Source organism: Sorex araneus, chromosome X (assembly GCF_027595985.1).
Source record: "Sorex araneus isolate mSorAra2 chromosome X, mSorAra2.pri, whole genome shotgun sequence".
NCBI lineage: Eukaryota > Metazoa > Chordata > Mammalia > Eulipotyphla > Soricidae > Sorex > Sorex araneus.
Window position 1 is genome coordinate 13,501,061 of NC_073313.1, and position 19,617 is coordinate 13,520,677.

Genomic DNA, 19,617 nt, shown 5'->3' on the forward strand with positions numbered 1-19,617 from the left:
TTTTTCCATTTCTTTTTTTTTACATTGTTGTCAATTCTTAAATATCCTGAGTCTGTTCCTGGGAAAGGGCCATGAATCTTATGATTCTAGATCTCATATAATTTGAACCAAGTGTGGAGAAATTAAACTCTTTCCCCCTAAAACAGTATCGATGTTGTCATGAAAATAAAACTGGGAAAAAGTTATTCATATGCCCTACCCTAAAAACCTAACTCTGATTTGAGTATATGAGTAATCTTGGATATTACATGTAATATCACCGAGTTTACTTCACCTACACAACAAATATGTTGTTTCATGACCTGTTTTCTACATCTTTGGATTTTTTCATCATTAACATTCACCTTCAAGGGTCATTGATTGATGTCATAGGGAATAAGAGGGATCAAAAGAATAAATTATTTTTCAAAACAATTTTATTCAATAAAGAAAAATAGGAAATAAAAGATAAAATAATAACTCTAGAAGCCTCTCTGTAAGTAATCAAGTCATTTTGCTTTTGATAGCAGTTTTTGGAGGTGAAGAAAATAAAATGGGAAAGAGAACAGGAGAAGAAAATAGGTTTGTGGGCTGGAGCAATAGCACAGCTGGTAGGGCATTTGCCTTGCACACAGGCGACCTGGGTTTGATTCCCAGCATCCCATATGGTCCCCCGAGCACCACCAGGAGTAATTCCTGGGTGCATGAGCCAGGAGTACTCCCTGTGCATCGCTGGGTGTGACCTAAAAAGAAAAATAAAAGAAAATGGGTTTGTATTCCTTTAACCATAGATCATTATCTTTGAAGTCACAAAATGGCTAACTCCTGATAATATGTATAGGTCAGCCTGTGATTATAGCTATGATTTTTCAATATAAAATTTGACAAATCTCTTGAGCTACCTTAACTGTACCAGTTTTGGGAAATACTAGAATGATGGCAGAAGTATTAAAGGACCCTAGAAAAGTCACCACTTCGGGTCTGTAGGAGCTTGGCAAGAGCAGGTATGTCATTAAAGTAGTCTGAAGGTCTGTAATTTCTGCTTATATTCCATGGTTTCTTCGAGCTCCTTATGTATCCTTAACAATTCCATTCTAAATTCCTTATCAGAGAGGCTCAAAGAAAAATTTGAATGGCTGAAAGATGCATGAAAAATACTGTACATCATTAATCATCACTTGGATCACTTGTATCACTTGTAGTCCCATTGATCTTCGATTTGCTCGAACGGGCGCCAGTAACATCTCCATTTGTCCCTGTCACGAGCTAGTGTAGCTCAATGATACCTGCTCCCTCCAGGAACAGAAAGAGCCTCAAATCGTTCATTCAGAGATTTGATGAAGAAATCTGACCATCTAGTTGGAGGGTGGCCATGAGGTCTTCTGATGTCCCGTGGAATCCAGTACGTAACAGCTCTAGTCCAACGGTCGTCTCTGAATCGCATTACATGATCAGCCCATCTGATTTTTGATGCCTTGGCAAACAAGACAGCATCCCTAATTTTTGACCGTCGACGGAGGTCAGAACTCCGGATTCCTTCTCTCACTTGAGTGAAACATGATATTGCCAGCATAGTTCTTTCGATTCCTCTTTGGGATACCCTAATAGCATTCTCATCCTGCTTGTGTAGGGCCCAGGTCTCTGAGGCATATGTTAATCATCAGGGAGATGCAAATCAAAACAACAATGAGATATCATCTCATGACAGAGACTGGCACACATAAAAATAAACAAGAACTACCAGTGCTGTTGCTGATGCAGGGAGAAAGGGACCCTCATTCATTGCTGGTGGGAATGCAGACTGGTCCAGCCTTTTTGGAAAACAATATGTACATTCCTCAAAAAACTAGAAATTGAGCTCCCATTTGACCCAGCAATACTACTTCAGGAAATATACCCCGGGATCCAAAAACACACAGCAGAAACACCATCTGCACTTCTATGATCATTGCAGCACTATTCACAATAGCCAGAATTTGGAAACAAACTGAGTGCCGGAGGACAGATATATGGATAAAGAAATTGTGGTATATCTACACAATAGAATACTACACAGATGTTAGGAAAAATGAAATGAAAGTTACCTATAAATGGATATACTTCAAGAGTATCATGCTAAGTGAAATGAGTCAGAAGGAGAGGGACAGATATAGAATGGCTGCATTTAATTATGGAATATAAAAATGTGAATATGAAACTAATACAAAGGTGAGGGAACATGGACCAGGAGGACTGGACAATGGTTGGTCAATGGTATAGGAGATTTTGGGTAATTAAGATAGAGGAGGATTCATTATGACAATACTAGCTGGAAATGATCACTCTGGGAAAGAACTGAGTGTTGAAAGCAAGTTAAGGTATATACATAACCTTTCATCATTTGTATCACAAACATAATGCCTAAAATGAGAGAGAGAAAGAGAAAGAGGGAGAGAGAGAATAGAGGTGTCTGCCATAGAGACAGGCTGGAGCGTGGCTTGAAGGAATGGGAGGGAAACCGGGAACACTGCTGCTAGGAAATTATACTGGTGGAGGGATGGATGATGGAACATTGTGTGACAGAAACACAACTATGAACAGTTTTTAATGCTCTATGTCAGGGTGGTTCAATAAAAAGAAAAATGGAAAACCACAGTGGAGGGAGATAAGTAGTCTGAAGAATAATCAAAGTGTGTCCCCTGAAATGTAGTTAAGATACTTAAGCAACATTGGAACTGCTTAAAACAGGAGCAGTCAGCCCCCAAAACTACTGCTGGCTGTGCCTCCTACTTTAAAAAAAAATGGAAAGTGGCGAGATAGTACACTTGATTTGCACACAACCAACTTGGATTCAATTGTAGGCACTCTAAATGGTTCCAGAAATCCAACTAGGACTGATCCCTGAGCACAGAGCCAGGAGTAAGCACTGAGCATTGCCAGATGTAACCCTCAAACAAAACAAAAGCCAGGGGGCATAAACCACATCAGTTTCAAGAAAATGAAAGTAGCTGATAACATGTACCATGTCTATAAAATTTTGTAACATGTCTAAAATTTCTGATGCTTGCAAGGGAAAAAATGAACATTGATTGAATTGGTCAACCTAAGGATGACCAGACTGTGGAGCCATGGGGCAAGGCAGGACAGGGGTGCAGAACTAGAAGTGTGCCAACTGGTTCCTTAGAACCCTAGAAAGTCTCAGAGAAGTCAGAGCTGGTCTGGGTGAGACTGAACACAGGTAACTGGCTAAGAGACTCTAAAGACTATCTATACCCCTAAATAGGACAGAACTCTTTGTAAAGATAACGTGCACCCCTATGTGCATTGCAGTGCAATTTACAGCAACCAAGACTTGGACACAACCCAAGTGCTCAGTGCTTGGTTGTGGACAAGGGAACTGTGGATTATCCCCACCAGGGAATGCTACTCAGCTCTGAGCCCAATGGAGTCTTCATACTTCACAGGACAATATGGACAGAACTCGAGGGTGTTATGTTAAGTGACATCAGGCGGCCTTGCTCATAGGTGATATATAAAGAAACAAAGTGCGATGGGGGAGATGGAACAGAAGACAGAGACCGAAGTTCAGATTTCAGTACAACCCTGCAAACATTGCCAGGTGTAGCCCTGGAGACTCCCCCAGCCAGGGCGAGGGGCCTAATGTCCCAGCACCACATCCTTGGGCATTGAATTGCCTGTCCTGGTTCACCAAGAATCACTGGAGGGGTTCTTGGGCTCCCTCAACAGCTCCCTGCAAAAGAAACAAAATGAGGAAGCAGACAATGGCTGGTGAAAACAAACCTTTAGACTCTGACAAGGCAATTGGGTGTGACAGGAAAGGGGAGAGGGTGTCCGGCAAGTTGTGCAGAGCCTTGGGACAGTGAGGACAGTGAGTGTTGGGTGTGCTCACATTGTCACCTGCAGCATGAGCATGGGCATGTTAGAAACCTCGGTGCTCTGAGTGAGTGTCCAGTACAGTTCAATGCATAAATATATAATAAAACAGAAGATTATTATTTTTTAAATTTATTTATTTTATTTAGTGAATCACCGTGAGGGTACAGTTACAGATTTATACATTTTTGTGCTCATATTTCCCTCATACAAAGTTCGAGAACCCATCCCTTCACCAGTGCCCATTCTCCACCACCAGTAAACCCAGCGTCCCTCCCACCCTCCCCAATCCCATCTCCCCCCCACCCCACCCTGCCACTGTGGCAGGGTATTCCCTTATGTTCTCTCTCTCTAATTAGGTGTTGTGGTTTGCAATAAAGGTGTTGAGTGGCCATTGTGTTCAGTCTCTAGTCTACATTTTGGCACTCATCACCCTTCCCCCGCATGACCTACGTCCACATTTTACTTGGTGTTCCCTTCTCTGAGTTGCCCAGAATAAGAGACCAGCCTCCAAGCCATGGAGTAAAACAGAAGATTATTTAGACCCCAAGATTGGGGTCCATTCCTCCTCCTGTCAGGGGAGGCCGGGGGGTCCTCTGTCCTTGGACGTGATGAGTGGCGTCCCCCTGCATCAGGCTCACCAGAGCAGGCCGGGGCAGGGAGAACTGTTGAGTTTGCCCTTTTCTCTACCATGCAAGTGACCAGTAATAAACATAAACAAGTTGTCATCATAAAAAATAATAAATTAATAAAACATGAGCAAATACAACTGTCCTTAAAGATCTGGTGGTAGAGATTTAGATGAGTGGATCCCAAGATCTTCCACTGCTTGCTCCTTAGCATTTGTAAAATGCTCCACTATGTGTGTGTGTGTGTGTGTGTGTGTGTGTGTGTGTGTGAGGGGGGTGGAGGATGGGAGAGAGAGAATGACATAATTATCAGCTCCTTTGGAACTTCTCATCTGTTTGTTTTTGCTTAGTTATCCCTGAAAATTCTGTGAAAGAAATCCTCAAAGTTCCTGGCACCATCAAAGACAGAATCAAGAAGTTGCTTGCTCACAAAAACAGCATAAAAAAGAAAGCAAAAATTAAAAATGTCATCACAGAGCCTTCTGGAACTCTTCCCACAAAAGTTAATTTGCAGCCTTTCAACTCAGAAAAAAGTATTTCCCGAGATGGGAAAACAAGTAATGGAGGAAGAAAAGGAAATGGAGAGAGAAAGAAAGCAAGGTTGGAGGAAGAGAAGAGAGAGGAAGAGAAGAGAAGGGAAAAAGCTTTAAAGAACCACGTGGAACCAGAAAAGAGACTTCGAGGAGATGTATTCGGTGAGAAACATTTAAACATTTTATACATTTATAAAAGGATATACATTATTAGACATTATTGAAAGGATAATTTTATACCTAAAGGAAAATGGGTCCCATGTCAAGTCCTAAGAACTAAGGTTCTCTCTCTCTCTCTCGGGGTTGGAGTGATAGCACAGTGGGTAGGGCGTTTGCCTTGCACTCGGCTGACCTGGGTTCAATTCCCAGCATCCCATATGGTCCCCTGAACACCACCAGGAGTACAACTCCTGAGTGCAGAGCCAGGAGTAACCCCTGTGCATCGCCAGGTGTGACACAAAAAAAAAAAAGAAAAAAAAGAAGAGCTAAGGCTCTCTATAAGACATGGAAACGCACATCTTCCGAAGATTTCTAATTTGTTGCTTTGGAAAACAAGGAGCAGAAGTACCCCCCCCTTATCTGAAGTTTCCAGTTTCATGGTTCCCTCTTTCCTTTGTCTGACTGCTCAACGCTCTGTGCATATCACCCCAGCCAATATTAGTGTGTCCTTTCTCCACAAGGTAAATCTGCCAACATCTACTTTTTCACTTCTTGAAAGCACTTTTGACAGCTCTGCCTAATGAAAGAACAATTTCACAATTCTCTGGTTATAGTTTCAAAAGCCAAAATTGACCATTGTGGAGAGAAATTTCTACAGTGGAGCTCAGGTAGTCAGCATCAACTGAAAAACTCTCCTTTACACTAGTTGCTCTGAAGAACCCACCATAAGTCTCGGCCCCTCAAGATTGGTTTCAAGGGTACCACCCCCTCCAAACCCCACCATAACCTCACTGTGAGACTTTCAATTTGATGTTTCTGGGCATTTGTCACTGTCTCTGTCTTTCCCTTTACGTTTTTTCCTGTGGCTCTTGGGTTTAACCAAATGAAGGATCAACACAGTTCCATTTAGCCAAGACATTCATTGCCCTTAATAGAGAGCAGAAAGCTCAAAGGTCGTTTGCAAAACTGGTGAGAAGAAACATGTTACTGGTACAGATGCTTAAAACACTTTGGTAGAGCCTGAGGAAAGGTATTCTGAATGAATAAACTGGGACAAGTATGAATGCTTTGGGAAATTTAGGAAAACACTACTACAGTATCTTCAGTAAGCAAAATATATGTGAAAAATCCTCTTATTCAATCAGATTGTCTTAGTTTGGGTTTAGGGCTTTTTTTCTAATGGATTGGGTATTCTTTATTAGCCCCTAGGGCAAAGGAAGCAAGTGAATTTGATCTTGTTATGATGCAAAGAAAGGCCGTAACATCTGAATTGGAACGTAAAGGTAAGTAATGCTTTCTCCCACATCCATGCTTTCTTACGCTGTACAATGTCACTTCTGTTCTTCGAAGATTGTTTTTGAATTATGGAGTTTATTCATATATAGCTGATGAGAGACTCATTACAGTATGACCAAGAATTTCAGTAGGATCGTAGCAGGTCTGTTGGTATTAACAATTATAGTCAGAATGTTTTCTTACCTCCACCACTTCCACTGGTGCTGGGAAGGAAGTGTGGTAAGATAGCATGTGTAGACATATGAGACATTTTTGCTTCAGCTACCATGTCTGAGGACCCACAACCTGCTACTGTTGGCCTAAGATCTATTCCCAAGTGCCTGTGTCAGCTACCTGTTGACACAAGAATGCTTTGTAGAGACTGGAAAGATAGTACAGTGGTTTGGGTAAGTGCCTTGCCTATGGCCAACCCTGGTTCAATCTCCAGCATCACATGGTCCTCTAAACATCATCAAATGTAACCTAGGAGGCCCCCACACACCACTAGGGTGATCTGAGTAATCCCCAGCAGCGCAGAGCCTAAGTAGCACCACATTTTCAGACTCAGGCATTGAGTCACTGACCTGGTTGGCTCAGAGTCACTGGAAGCAGCCCCTTGATCTCCTGAGCACCACTTTGGAGTCCTCCCTTTAAAAATGAATGCTGTGTAACAAATAGCCACGTGTTCTCAGTGGCCTACAGTGAATCATGAGTTGTGGAGAAGATGGTTATATCCTATTTCAATTCACATCCACAGTTCCTTCCATGTGGCGGAAGGGAGGAAAATTGAGACAAGTGCCACTAAAGCAACTAAAAACTGTGCTGCATTCACTGTTCATGGACTAGTAGCATCAACTTCTCAAGCTAGTAAGAGCATTAACTAAATAACTTTGGAGCCAGACATTACCTGGTCTCTTTTAACTGTATAACTGGGACTAGAATTAAGGATCTTTACCAGAATAAGAAGAATTTGGGGTTAAGGAGAAAAGATCAGAAACAGACAGTATTTGTGCTAGTTTAGGATACGTATGGCATGGACAGTCCCTGCTTCAGTCTAGTTTGGAATTCAGGTCCAAAGCTAGCGCTCAGGACTTGGACACAGATCTTACTGCTTAGTCTCACCTTGCTAAAGTGGGTCTGATTATAATACTTTTGGGTCACACCCGGCAATTCACAGGGGTAACCCCTGCCTCTGCACTCAGGAATTACTCCTGGCGATGCTCAGGGGACCATATGGGATGCTGGTAATCGAACCTGGATCAGCTGCATGCAAGGCAAACGCCCTACCTGCTATGCTATCACTCCAGCCCCTGATTATAATATTTTTGTGACAAGCAAATCATATGATACTGTATATGTGAAAATATTTTGCTAATTGTAAGAAGTCAAGAACCAGCTCACCACATTAGTATTTACCTTTCCTTTCCAGTCTGTTATTCTTTATTATAAACAACCAAAGACCCAAATCAAAACCCAAAGCATTTGTGAGTTATAAATCAGAGTGTCTCAATCTTCTCCTTTTCAAGCGCACTTTCTGTTATCTATCTCACAGATCAAAACACTTCCTTTCTGTAAAGGACCAGATAATAAAGGTTTGGGGTTTTGTGAGCCAGTCTGTTACAAATCTCAGTCTTGTCCTTAAGCACAAACTCTGTGACTCTGGACTTTGTATCTGTAGTGAATTACTTGCTTTTCTCTTTCCATTCAGTTGTACATATTAAACAATTAAGTTTACTTCTTAGTAATACTTGCAGTTATTTGGATAAACACAGTAAGAGAGATTCCAAAATTTAGTTCTCTGGGCTCTGAAGGCAAGCAAGTCTTTTACCATAAATCCCAGACTAAGTCCTCAGCCCAGACCAGCTTGTGTTTCCCCATAGGGGTTCTGTCTCTTAAGTCATAACAACTTGCATCAAGACATGCTTTTATGCTTCCAGATTGTCCCATTTCGATGCCGGTGTAGCTTTGCCAACTCTCCTTGGGTCCAACCAAGTCCCACGGCAGGACCTCCCTTTGTGAGGTGTTAGAAATTACGGCAACCAAAGCTGAGTCAAGTAATTATTACAGATGCTCAGGAGTAAATATATTTGACTCAGTCAACTCCCAAATGTTAGGAGCACAGTATTAGCAGTCTTTCTGTGTTTAATCAAGGAACGTTGCTCTATAGTAAAATATGAAAAGGCTATAGGGTAAATAGAAAATCAGGTAACTCATTCCAAACACAAAGTCCAGAATCACCGGGTTTGACTTAGTAACTAACACAGGTAAAAGATGAACTCGTGGTATTAGAGGTGCTCTCAAGAGCACTGTAAGCTTCTCTGGGGGGATGAAAAGGGGCAATTCACTGATGAAACCAAAAACACTTAGGGTTAATATCTTACACTACTCTACATAAAGTAGCCCCAAAAGGTGGGGATGCCAAAAGTTAAGGCTCTTTGCTATCACACAGCTGTGGCTGAGGCCCCGGTTTGATTCTTGACACTATGCATGGCTCCAAGAGCACTTTCAGGCATGGCCCCTGAACACAGAGCTAGGTGTGGCCCCTGAGCACTGCTAGGTAGAAAATAAAAAGGTTATCAGAAACACTGATTCGGAACTTGAATGAAATGACACAATCATTCTATTTTCCTGACCATCTATACCCTAGTAGCTGTTTATAAAAGAGTTTTGTGTCCACTGATTTGATGCAACAGAGTGATGGCAAATTTCTAACTGCGATGTTGGAATCATAAAATAATGAAAGCTCTATCACCTATGTTCTGAATGCATCTTGTATGTCACAGACCTACATGAATTTTGCTATGCCACAGATCATCTATAAAGTTCTAGCAAGGTCTTCACTAACTTACTTGGGCAGGATAGATTGTTTTCTGGCCTGAACTTTACAAAAATTAGCCTACATTTTTCTATTTTGCTTTGCTCAGTAGCTTCTTGCCCATTGTCTCTTTCTACAGTGTTTAACTTCTGTTTTTGTGGGGGCCACATATGATGTTCCTTAGGGATCATGCAGTATCAGGGATGGGACCCAGGACCTCACATACACACACACACACACACAATGTGTGCTCTACCACTGGAGCCACAGCCACTGTTGTACAACAGCTTTTGATTTAAGATCACAGCAACAGAATTTATCTATAATGACTTCCTATATTTAAATGGCATTTGAGTTGTCAGTGTCCTTAAAGTCATTTCAGTGACCATGACCAGGCAATTGAGAATATGACAGTGCCTTTCAAAGATCCAAATGGGAGAATGTTTTTCTAGAGTCCTCTTTAACTATCTTAACTGCACCCGTTTTCTTCACAGATTTAAATATCTCTGTTGACTGTAGTTTTGACCATGGTGTCTGTGACTGGAAACAAGATAAGAAAGATGATTTTGACTGGAATCCTGCTGATCGAGATAACGGTATTTAGCTTGCACTGATTGCTGCTCACATTATGGCACTGATATAGGATTCTCCAGGAGGAATCATTCCTCTACCTACTAAGTCTAGGTTGTCTGTCACATTTGAAAACCTTTAAACCATTTGAAGTTGCTTCTAAATGACTAACAGTTCAGCATACTTTCTCCTACAGAACCCCTCTCCTACCCACCTACCCACACATAGGATGTTCTAGAAAACCTCTTCTGTATTGACTCTCCTCCTCCTCCTGACAGAGCGATGCTGTGATACTTACAAGGTTTAAGAGTATGGATGCAATAAGTTAAAAACAGAAGTTATTCCTTTACCCACTCTTGCCAACTGCGGTGTTCTGTAGTTTTTTGTTTTCTTTTTGGAGCGCAAAGAAATCAATCATGAGAAGAAACATGACCTCCACCTAAACCTGAGGTTTTAGTGTAGCCACCTGTTGAACCATGGAAACCACCAAGAATGCCTGGTTCGCAGCCTGTACTACTGCATTGAACTTTCCCTTCTGCTGCTGGAAGATTACTTTCTGGTCATTTAACACTGAGCTCTCAGCCTCAAGTCTGGGTTCTCTTAAGGACTCTTCCTGGGCCCTTGCTCTCCTTTCAATGTTGTGTGTGGTAGTTCTCATTTGGAGTATAAATCAAATTATATATACTCCTTTCCTGAAAACTCATCATATAATAACAACAGGTAACACCTATACCTCAATGACTCCAGTTTCTTACCCATCAAATCATTTATTTGGGGGATGCATAGCTCAGCCCTCAGTAGAAAGATCAATGGTTCCCCAAGAGGGTGATTTTACCTCTTCAGAGGTAAGGAAACAATGCAAAGGAGACCTCAGGTGCAACTGGGACACTTTATGCTTGTTCCATAAAGAAGATAGATTTTTGAAGAGAAGAAATGAATTTTTTCTGTAAAAGGAGCTGAAAACTAAATAAATTTGGGTACATCTGGTTAATAGTCTTTGGATTAATTCCTCCCTGAGATCTTTACTTTCAAAGCTTCATATACATTTTTAAAAATCCGGGTTATCCCCTCAGAAAAATTTCTTTCAGACTGGGATTTGTACAGAAGGGCTCTATCCAACACAATAACTTGCGTGAGTAGAACTTTCATGAGCGATTCAGGGTAAGCATGGGAAATTTTAACCTATCCAAGAGGCTACCTTGTTCCCTCTAACTGGAGTTTCCCCTGTCTTCCATCACAGCATGACCAATTTTATCCTGCCAGAGCTCTTTCACATTGGGAGCTCAGAGGTTATTTCAGGATCCAAATAGGTCACACATTCAGTAATGTGTTCAGTTAGGTTTCTGTCAACCCAAAGTTTTTCCCCTATTTACAAATACTGGAATCACACTCCTTACTTCCTCTCCTCCTGAACCTCCATCAGATCCGGTGGACTTGTGTTTAAAATTACAAATAAAAGAAGCATGAGGTAGGGCCATAGCAATAGTATAGTGGATAGGGAGGGCATTTGCCTTGCACATTGTTAACCTGGATTCTATCTCTGGCACCCACAGAGTCCCCCAAGTACCACCAGGAGAAGTGATATCTGAGCAGCCCTGAGCATCACTGGGTACGATGTTCAGGGCTTATAAAAGAAGAAAGAAAAAGAGAAGGAGAAGGAGGAGGAGGCAGAGGAGGAGGAGTAGGAGAAGAAAAGAAAGAGAAGGAGAGGATAAAGAGGAGGAGGAGCTGGAGGGGGAGAAGAAGGAAGGAAGGAAGAATCCACATTATTAGAAGGATAAAACCTCAAGGGCAGTTTAACTAGGTTTCACCATGGAGAAATCTGCCCGAATAGGTCACAAAAGAAAAAAATCTGGTAGTTTTGTTAGGAAAAGTACAGGAGACCTAAATTTCACATAAGCAACATATGCTTAGTATATCTCACTGACATTCTGTTTATCTGAAATTCAGAATTCACTGGGTTTGCTGTATTTTTATTGGCTCAGCTTTGTAAACCTCTTTCACTGAGTTCTGGAGAAATTTCTCCTTCTTAGCAGATTCTTAATCTAAGAGTCTTTGAAGAGTTTTCATTAAAGCTACAACCAGAAGGTTAAAGATAACCAAAGATCTACTACCACTGATTGGGAGATAGATAAACCAACATAATTTCCATAAAAAATATTTTACAATACTTAGAAGATGTGTTCCTATCATGTTACATCAGGTGGTAGAGTGATGTATCTGGTATCTGAGCAACACAAGACTATTTAAGTCTGCTATGGATTAAATACCATACTATGACCTGTCTAAGGAGCATCACACAGCATTGATTCCATGGAGAAATGCATCCCAAAGTTCAAACAGCTAAGACAAAACATTCTGGAAAACAAGTTCCCCACCAGCTACAAATTAACTTTAGTGCTAAAGGATTAGTGTTAAAGGCCTAGTTATATACTGACCGCTTTTCTGCTACTAAGCTTTGTGAATATGAACCAGTTCCTCAGCTCTAACTCTCAGCATTCTCTCTGTAACAAAGAAGTTTTGCTCTGTGGTTCCTTAAACCCTTGTAAGCATTAAAATATTGTTCTTGTGTTTCAAGTGAAAAGGATTTCTGCTTTACTACAATTTGTTGTTTATAGCTACTTTGCAGTCAATAGCCAAATCCTTTAGTGGCCTCATTCAATTTGCGTGTTTCTTCTCTTGAAGCTGTTGGCTACTACATGGCTGTCCCTGCTTTGACTGGGCGTAAGAAGGACATCGGCAGATTGAAACTTCTCCTCCCTGACCTGCAGCCCCTTAGCAACTTCTGCTTGCTCTTCAATTACCGACTGTCTGGAGACAAAATAGGGAAACTTCGTGTGTTTGTGAAAAACAGTAACAATGTCCTGGCCTGGGAGGAAACCAGGAGTGAGGATGAAAGATGGAAGACTGGGACTGTCCAGTTGTATCAAGGAACTGATACTACCAAAAGTGTAAGTGTGAAAAAATAACTAAACCGTGAATGTACATTTGTTTTCAACAATTTAACACAACCCAAACCCGTGCTGAGCACCTAAGTGATGGGGGTACAAAGATGAATAGGACTGAAGCGATAGCACAGGGGGTAGGGCGTTTGCCTTCCAAGTGGCCAACCCAAGGACGATTCCTATGTCCCTCTTGGCAAGCTACCAAGAGTATCCCGTCCACACGGCAGAGCCTGGCAAGCTACCCATGGCGTATTCAATATGCCAACAACAGTAACAACAAGTCTCACAGTAGAGGCATTACTGGTGCCCGCTCGAGCAAATCAATGAACAACGGGATGACAGTGCTACAGTGCATACTTAAAGAACTGACATTCTGCGGCAAAATAAGCAAGGTGAATAAGCACCAAGAAAAATATGACGGTCAGAGATATAGTACAGGGTTTAAGGCATTTGTGTTGCATGCCACTCACCATGGTTCCATCCCAGGTACCACATATGGTCCCCTGAGCACCAGTAGAGGCACAGAGCCAGGAATAACCTCTGATCACTGGATATGACCCAGCCTCCATTCCCAAAGAAAAAAACTAGAGCTGGAGAGATAGCTCAAATGTTTGAAACACAGACCTGGCATGCAAAGGCCTCAAGCTTAATCCCCAGAACCACACAGCACCCCCCCCCCCAGCATCCCCAGGTCTGAGTACCCAACCATTAGGCCTGCACCACCACAGGGCCAGGTAACTCTGAGGATGGTCCTCTAGACCCTGGACAGCACTGGGGGAACCCCCCTCTCCCCCCTACAAGAGTGATAATACTTGTCTGGTGTGTGTATAGCACATTCTGTAGAAAATTTGGGTGTCAGACCATTGTCCCCAAACTAGATTGTAAACTCCTCCATTGGTAAAGAAATCATTTTGTCCCCTCATTCCATCCCGGGAACTTATAACAGATCACAAGGAAGAACAAAAAGAACCAGAAGGTCATTTTTGTGTATTTTTCCCTGAGAATGGCTGTTGACGGGCATGCACAAGACTACCCTGGGTTCTATAATTCCCTAGAAGGACTCCCAGACCTCAGAAAATTTGATAAATTGGTACATTCATGATTGCAATTAACTCCAGTGAAAGGATTAAGATTAAAATCATCACTGGAAAAAGGAACGACTGGGCACAGATTGCAGTGTTTTTCAACTAATTGGAGGCCAACAGACAGCTCTGAATTCCCCCAGAAGCCATGTGTGAAAATGCCCACAAGTACTGCCCCCCTGGGGTGCTCACCCGAGTCCTGATGCTTGTTGCTCTTATGAGAGGATTAGTCTGCCCACATTACTCTGTCTCCAGCCTCGGTGGGGGCCAGACTGATACAGTATGACCCGATGCCCTGCCATAAATCAGGACTCCTCAAACATTTTTCACTTGTGACCCCTCTTAACCTGAGAAATGCAGCACAGATGAGCGCCGCCAGAACCACTTCAGCACCTCAAATTCATTATATGGTTGGTTTTTGAGTTAAATTTTGGCTGCCACGCATTCAGAAACTTTCTGCTCTTTTTTCTTAACATTTTGTCAGTGTAAATTACAAAGTTATTCATATTTGGGGGTTTTGGCATATAGTGTTCCCACACCAAACAGCAATCCCTTCATCAGTGCCCACTTCCTTCTACCAGTGTCCCCTGTTTCCCTCCCACCCACCAGCCTCCCTCTACAACAGGGACTTTTAAAAATAAATTTTAGGCACTATAGTTTACAAAACTGTTACTTTTAAGGTGAGGAGCACATGCGCCCAGATTCAAAAGGCTCAAAGGTTACCATCTTAAAAAAGAAGCCTTTTACTCTTACCAAATTTATCTCAACCCCCACATTCAGTTAAGTGACCCCTGTGGGGTCATAACCCACAATTTAAGAAGCGAGGGCGTAAGTTATCTGACATGACTTAAGTCATTCTTACAAGGTGGGATATTCCAAAGACGTAAAGGTGATCCCGAGGAACCAATCAAAGGTCAGATCTTTCTTGGGGGTGTGCAGGATCTGGACAGCTCTGACCTCCCAAGTTAATCCTTTACTGCACAGTTTGTTTTCGTAGGCCTAATCACTGTCACTGGCATCCCGTTGCTCATAGATTTGCTCAAGCCTCAAGCGGGCACCAGTAAAACTCCACTGTGAGACTTGTTGTTACTGTTTTGGGCATATCGAATACGCCTCGGGTAGCTTGCCAGGCTCTGCCGTGGGGGTGGGATACCCTCGGTAGCTTGCTGGGCTCCCCGAGGGGGCGGAGGAATTGAACCCGGGTACGGCTTCGTGCGAGGCAAACGCCCTACCACTGTGCTATGGCTCCAGTCTGAGTTTTAATAGAGGGTACACGATTTTAAGAGAAATGTGGTGAACGAGATGAAATGCTCAGAAAGAACAAAGAGGATAAAACGACAGTCAACCGAATTTGACCACCATGAGGTATGTCAGAACCTGAGCAGCAGTTGTTTCACTGACATGAGAGGTTGGAGGAACCACTCTATAGATGGTGAGGGAAGTGGGCAGAGCCCCAGGAGCACTCACTCTAAATCTTGCAAAAGTCTGCTTGAGAGGGCAGGGGTTAAGAGAGAAGAAAAGATAAACGATATATGAGGGGCTGGAGCAATAGCACAGCAGGTAGGGCGTTTGCCTTGCACGCAGCTGACCTGGGTTCGATTTCCAGCATCTCATTAGGTCTCCCGAGCACCACCAGGAGTAATTCCAGAGTGCAGAGCCAGGAGTAGCCCCTGTGCATCTCCGGGTGTGACCCAAAAGGCAAAACAAAAACAAAACAAAAAATAATATATGAAAAACTGAGTATCAGTAAGTGGTGGCAAGAGGAAGAACAGTAACGTAGATGCACTGGGAATTCGCTCCAACTCAACTGAGAATCTCTTTATAACTTGCTGGTTATTAGTTAACATAAAGGAAATCCTGTTTTCTGGTAATAGGTATCAGATGAGAAAGCTTGGTCCCTAGCATCAGACGTCATCAGGAGTGACCCCTATTTTTAATGGGGAGTGTAAATTTTAATTTATAACAAAGAAAAATTTAGAGTGGTGGTAACATGACACTGGAAGTCTGGCAGTTGGAGTGGTATTTAACATACAGATTTAACATATAGAACTCAGTGCGAAGCTAAATTCCAGGAATTCTGTAAACAAATAAATCAATTTAAACAGTTTAAAGAAATAAGTCCTCAATTTAAAGAAATAACTAACAAGACAAAAAGTTTAGAAAACAACTCATTATTGAAAACAAGAGTCATAATCGTTCCATAGGAACACAAGTGCATCCATAGTTTGCATTTTTCTTTCCTCCAGAATGAATATTTAAATCTATTTATAACCAAAGTATGCAGATGCTGTTATAGATTTTATCTTGATAAAATATGTATGTGTCATTCTAAAGAAGAACGTGTTCCAAGTTAAATTATCTTTTCTCTTTCAAATGTTTATTCTAGGTTAACTTTAATCATCCTTGCATCAGATTTGTTATGCTATTCTCTAAATCTGCTTGCCTCTGACACTGAGCATTAAAGAATTAAGGAACTCAGTAGGCACAATAGTCTCTGTTACTACTGAGTATATTGAATGGTATTTCATAAGTGCTCCATATGTGACAACTATTACTACTTACAGAATTATTAAATATTTTGGTTTTTCTAATTATAAAATTAATATGAACTGTTTTTCTTGTCATTTTAAGAAACTTATAAATATTCATCCAGCAAACATTTATTCTAGTAATATTTCACTAAAAAGTATGTTTGAGGGGCTGGAGTGATAGCACAGCAGGTAGGGCGTTTGCCTCGCACACAGCCGACCCGGGGTTCAATTCCCAGCATCCCATATGGTCCTCCGAGCACTGCCAGGAGTAATTCCTGAGTGTATGAGCCAGGAGTAACCCCTGTGCATCACTGGGTGTGACCCAAAAAAGCCAAATATATACGTTTGATTAATGAGTGACATTAACAGTCCTTGCATAGCTTTTATTGTTTCAATTGTTTTATTAAGATACTGAGATTTACAAAGTTATTTAATAATTGAGTTTAAAACACACAGTGTTCTAGCATCAGTCTCATCACTAGTGTTAATTTCCTTCTACCAGTTTCCTCAGCTTCCCTCCCACTCTCCAGCCTAGCTCATTGACAGACACATTTTTAAGTTAGTTGGTTGTAGTTCGGGTCTCCTGCTTTCAGTGTTGTGGACTCTGTGGTTTGGATATAAAGTAGAGCTGTCCCACTCCCCCACACAAAATACCTGGCATCCCTGACCCCTGCTCCCTATTATATTTCATCTGCCTTATCCCTTCAATCCCTTTTGTCCATGCCTTCATTTCCTTAAATGTTTAACCCCTATAATTGTATCCAATTTGAACGTAAACCTTTTTAGTAGTCATCCGATGTTCTCTATGTATTCATATTTTCTATTCTTAAATGTTTTGATTTATTTTCATTGTAGCACTGTAGCACTGTCGCACTGTCATCTGGTTGTTCATCGATTTGCTCGAGAGGGCAACCAGTATCGTCTCCATCGTGAGACTTGCAACTGTTTTTGGCATATTGAATATGCCACTGTTAGCTTCGCAGGCTCTGCCATGCGGGTGGGATACTCTCAGTAGCTTGCCAGGCTCTCTGAGAGGGATGGAGGAATCAAACCCAGGTTGGGACAGGCAAGGCAAACATTACATTAAAATCATTATTTTATAGTTACAGCACACTACTAAAATAGAAAAAAAAATGTGCTTCTTTTTCATGAGTAGTATCTTATAAAAATTAATATAACCTAATAAGAATGGTTTCAACACAGAGAAACAATGACATGTCTTATAATTTCTAAATACATAAATACATAAATTGAAATAAAACTATACTGCCAGAAATTGTCAAAATCTTAGTATGTCAGAAATGATTCCATTTGACTAGTTCAGTAGATGTTCAGAGGGTCTTTAATTTCTTTGAGCCTTTTAAAATTATTTATTTTAGATTTTAATTATTCCTATTTTAAATCAGTCTTTTAATTTTTATCTTTTTAATTTTTTTAATTCTATTTATTCTTTTATTTATTTTTATTTATTTATTTTTTGCTATTTTGGGTCACACCCGGCAAGGCACAGGGGTCACTCCTGGCTCTGCACTCAGGAATTACCCCTGGCGGTACTCAGGGGACCATATGGGATGCTGGAGATCGAACTCAGGTCAGCCACGTGCAAGGCAAACACCTTACCGGCTGTGCTACCGCTCCAACCCTATTCTTTTATTTTTGCGTTGAAAGGTGGTTACATCTAGCAGAGCTCAGGTACTACTCCTGGCCCTATGCTCAGGTGTCACTCCTTGCAGTGGTGCTCGGGGGAACATGTGATGCTGTGGCAAACACCTTAACTCTTCAGCCCCTCATTTGTTGTTGTTGTTGTTTAAATGAAATTTCTAAAGTTTGTTCTTTTAAAAAAATTATTATTGAATGACCGTGAGATACAGTTACAAGGGTCAATCACCCCAGTGTTACAATTGAGTTACAATTACGAACTCAATGTCTGAGTTTCAATCATACCATGATCAAACAACCATCCTTCCACTAGTACACATTCCCCACCACCAATGTCCCCAGTATAACCCCCCTTTCCAATCCTCCCCCTGCCTCCATGGCAGACAGTTTCCCCCATACTCCCTCTCTGCTTTGGGGCATTATGGTCTGGAATACATATACTGAAAGGTTATCTATCACTTTTGGTCCTTTATCTACTTTCAGCAAACATGTTCCATTCCAAACGATTCTTCCAGCCATCATTGAGTTAGTGATTCCTTCTCTATTCCAGCTGCCTTCTCCACCAGCTCATGAGACAGGCTTCCAACTATGGGGCATTGTTCCTGGCCCTTGTGTCTACTGTCCTTGGGTGTCAGTCTCACACTATGTTATTTTGTATTCCACAAACGAGTGCAGTCCTTCTATGTCTGTCCCTCTCTTTCTGTACAGTTTCTCCTTAAACCTTACCCTACTCAGCCTCTGCAGCCTTCAGATTCCTTGAGGTGTTGCCTTTGACCCCGTCTTCTCTGAACATAACTCATTCAGTGTGTATACTGGCATCTGGAGAATATCACATATTTTTAAGTATTCCGTGTCAAAGCCAGATTTTGTTCAATAGGGATACGTGAGCTTGGTCCCTTCGTTGTTATTAAACAGCTTGATTATGTCATTGCTTTGAATATTTGGAAGTAAATATTTTATTTCCTCTCCATTATTAGATCATTTTTGAAGCAGAACGTGGCAAGGGCAGAACCGGAGAGATTGCAGTGGATGGCGTCTTGCTGCTCTCAGGCTTCTGTCCAGACGGCTTCTTCTCTGCTCATGCTTAAATGCTGCCATTGTCCTCGGTAGCTCTGTGATTGATTTTTATCCCACTCCTGTTGTTTTTATAGTTTGATATTATAGAACCCCATTTAGGTATACAAACTAAAAGTTATAATGTATGAACAAAAATGTTATTGTAAGTTGTCTTTCTTCTAGAAGATGCATCACTGTTTGCTTTCAGTACAGCACTGTTTTATCTCCTCGTGTTTCTGAATTTATAAAACATGGAAATATCAGTTCAACTTCCTCCCACATACGATTTGTCTGTATTAATCACTATTCTATATAACATTTCTAGAAAAATAAAGAGAGAGAAAGAAAGAAAGAAAGGTTTTACTGCTTGATTTTTATGACACATGTGAGAAAATATGACACCTATAGCTTAATGGCTTAGCCCGACCTTTTAGAGCCAAGTTTGTATGTTTAAATTTCTTGTTAAAAAGATTCCAAATACTCAGTATCATGGCTTAAATTTTTCTAAGTA

The 19,617-nt window shown here is 41.4% G+C and overlaps 1 protein-coding gene across 1 annotated transcript in view; it reads left to right on the forward strand.

The window, feature by feature from the left end:
* Nucleotides 1-19,400, forward strand: part of EGFL6 (EGF like domain multiple 6) — a 68,961-nt gene extending 49,561 nt beyond the window's left edge. The window contains exons 8-12 of the mRNA XM_055122376.1: nucleotides 4,832-5,176; nucleotides 6,376-6,456; nucleotides 9,758-9,859; nucleotides 12,519-12,784; nucleotides 19,028-19,400. Coding sequence (XP_054978351.1) covers nucleotides 4,832-5,176; nucleotides 6,376-6,456; nucleotides 9,758-9,859; nucleotides 12,519-12,784; nucleotides 19,028-19,138 — 905 coding nt within the window. The 3' untranslated portion in view covers nucleotides 19,139-19,400. The remainder of the gene's footprint in view (nucleotides 1-4,831; nucleotides 5,177-6,375; nucleotides 6,457-9,757; nucleotides 9,860-12,518; nucleotides 12,785-19,027) is intronic.
* Nucleotides 19,401-19,617: the final 217 nt, after the last annotated feature.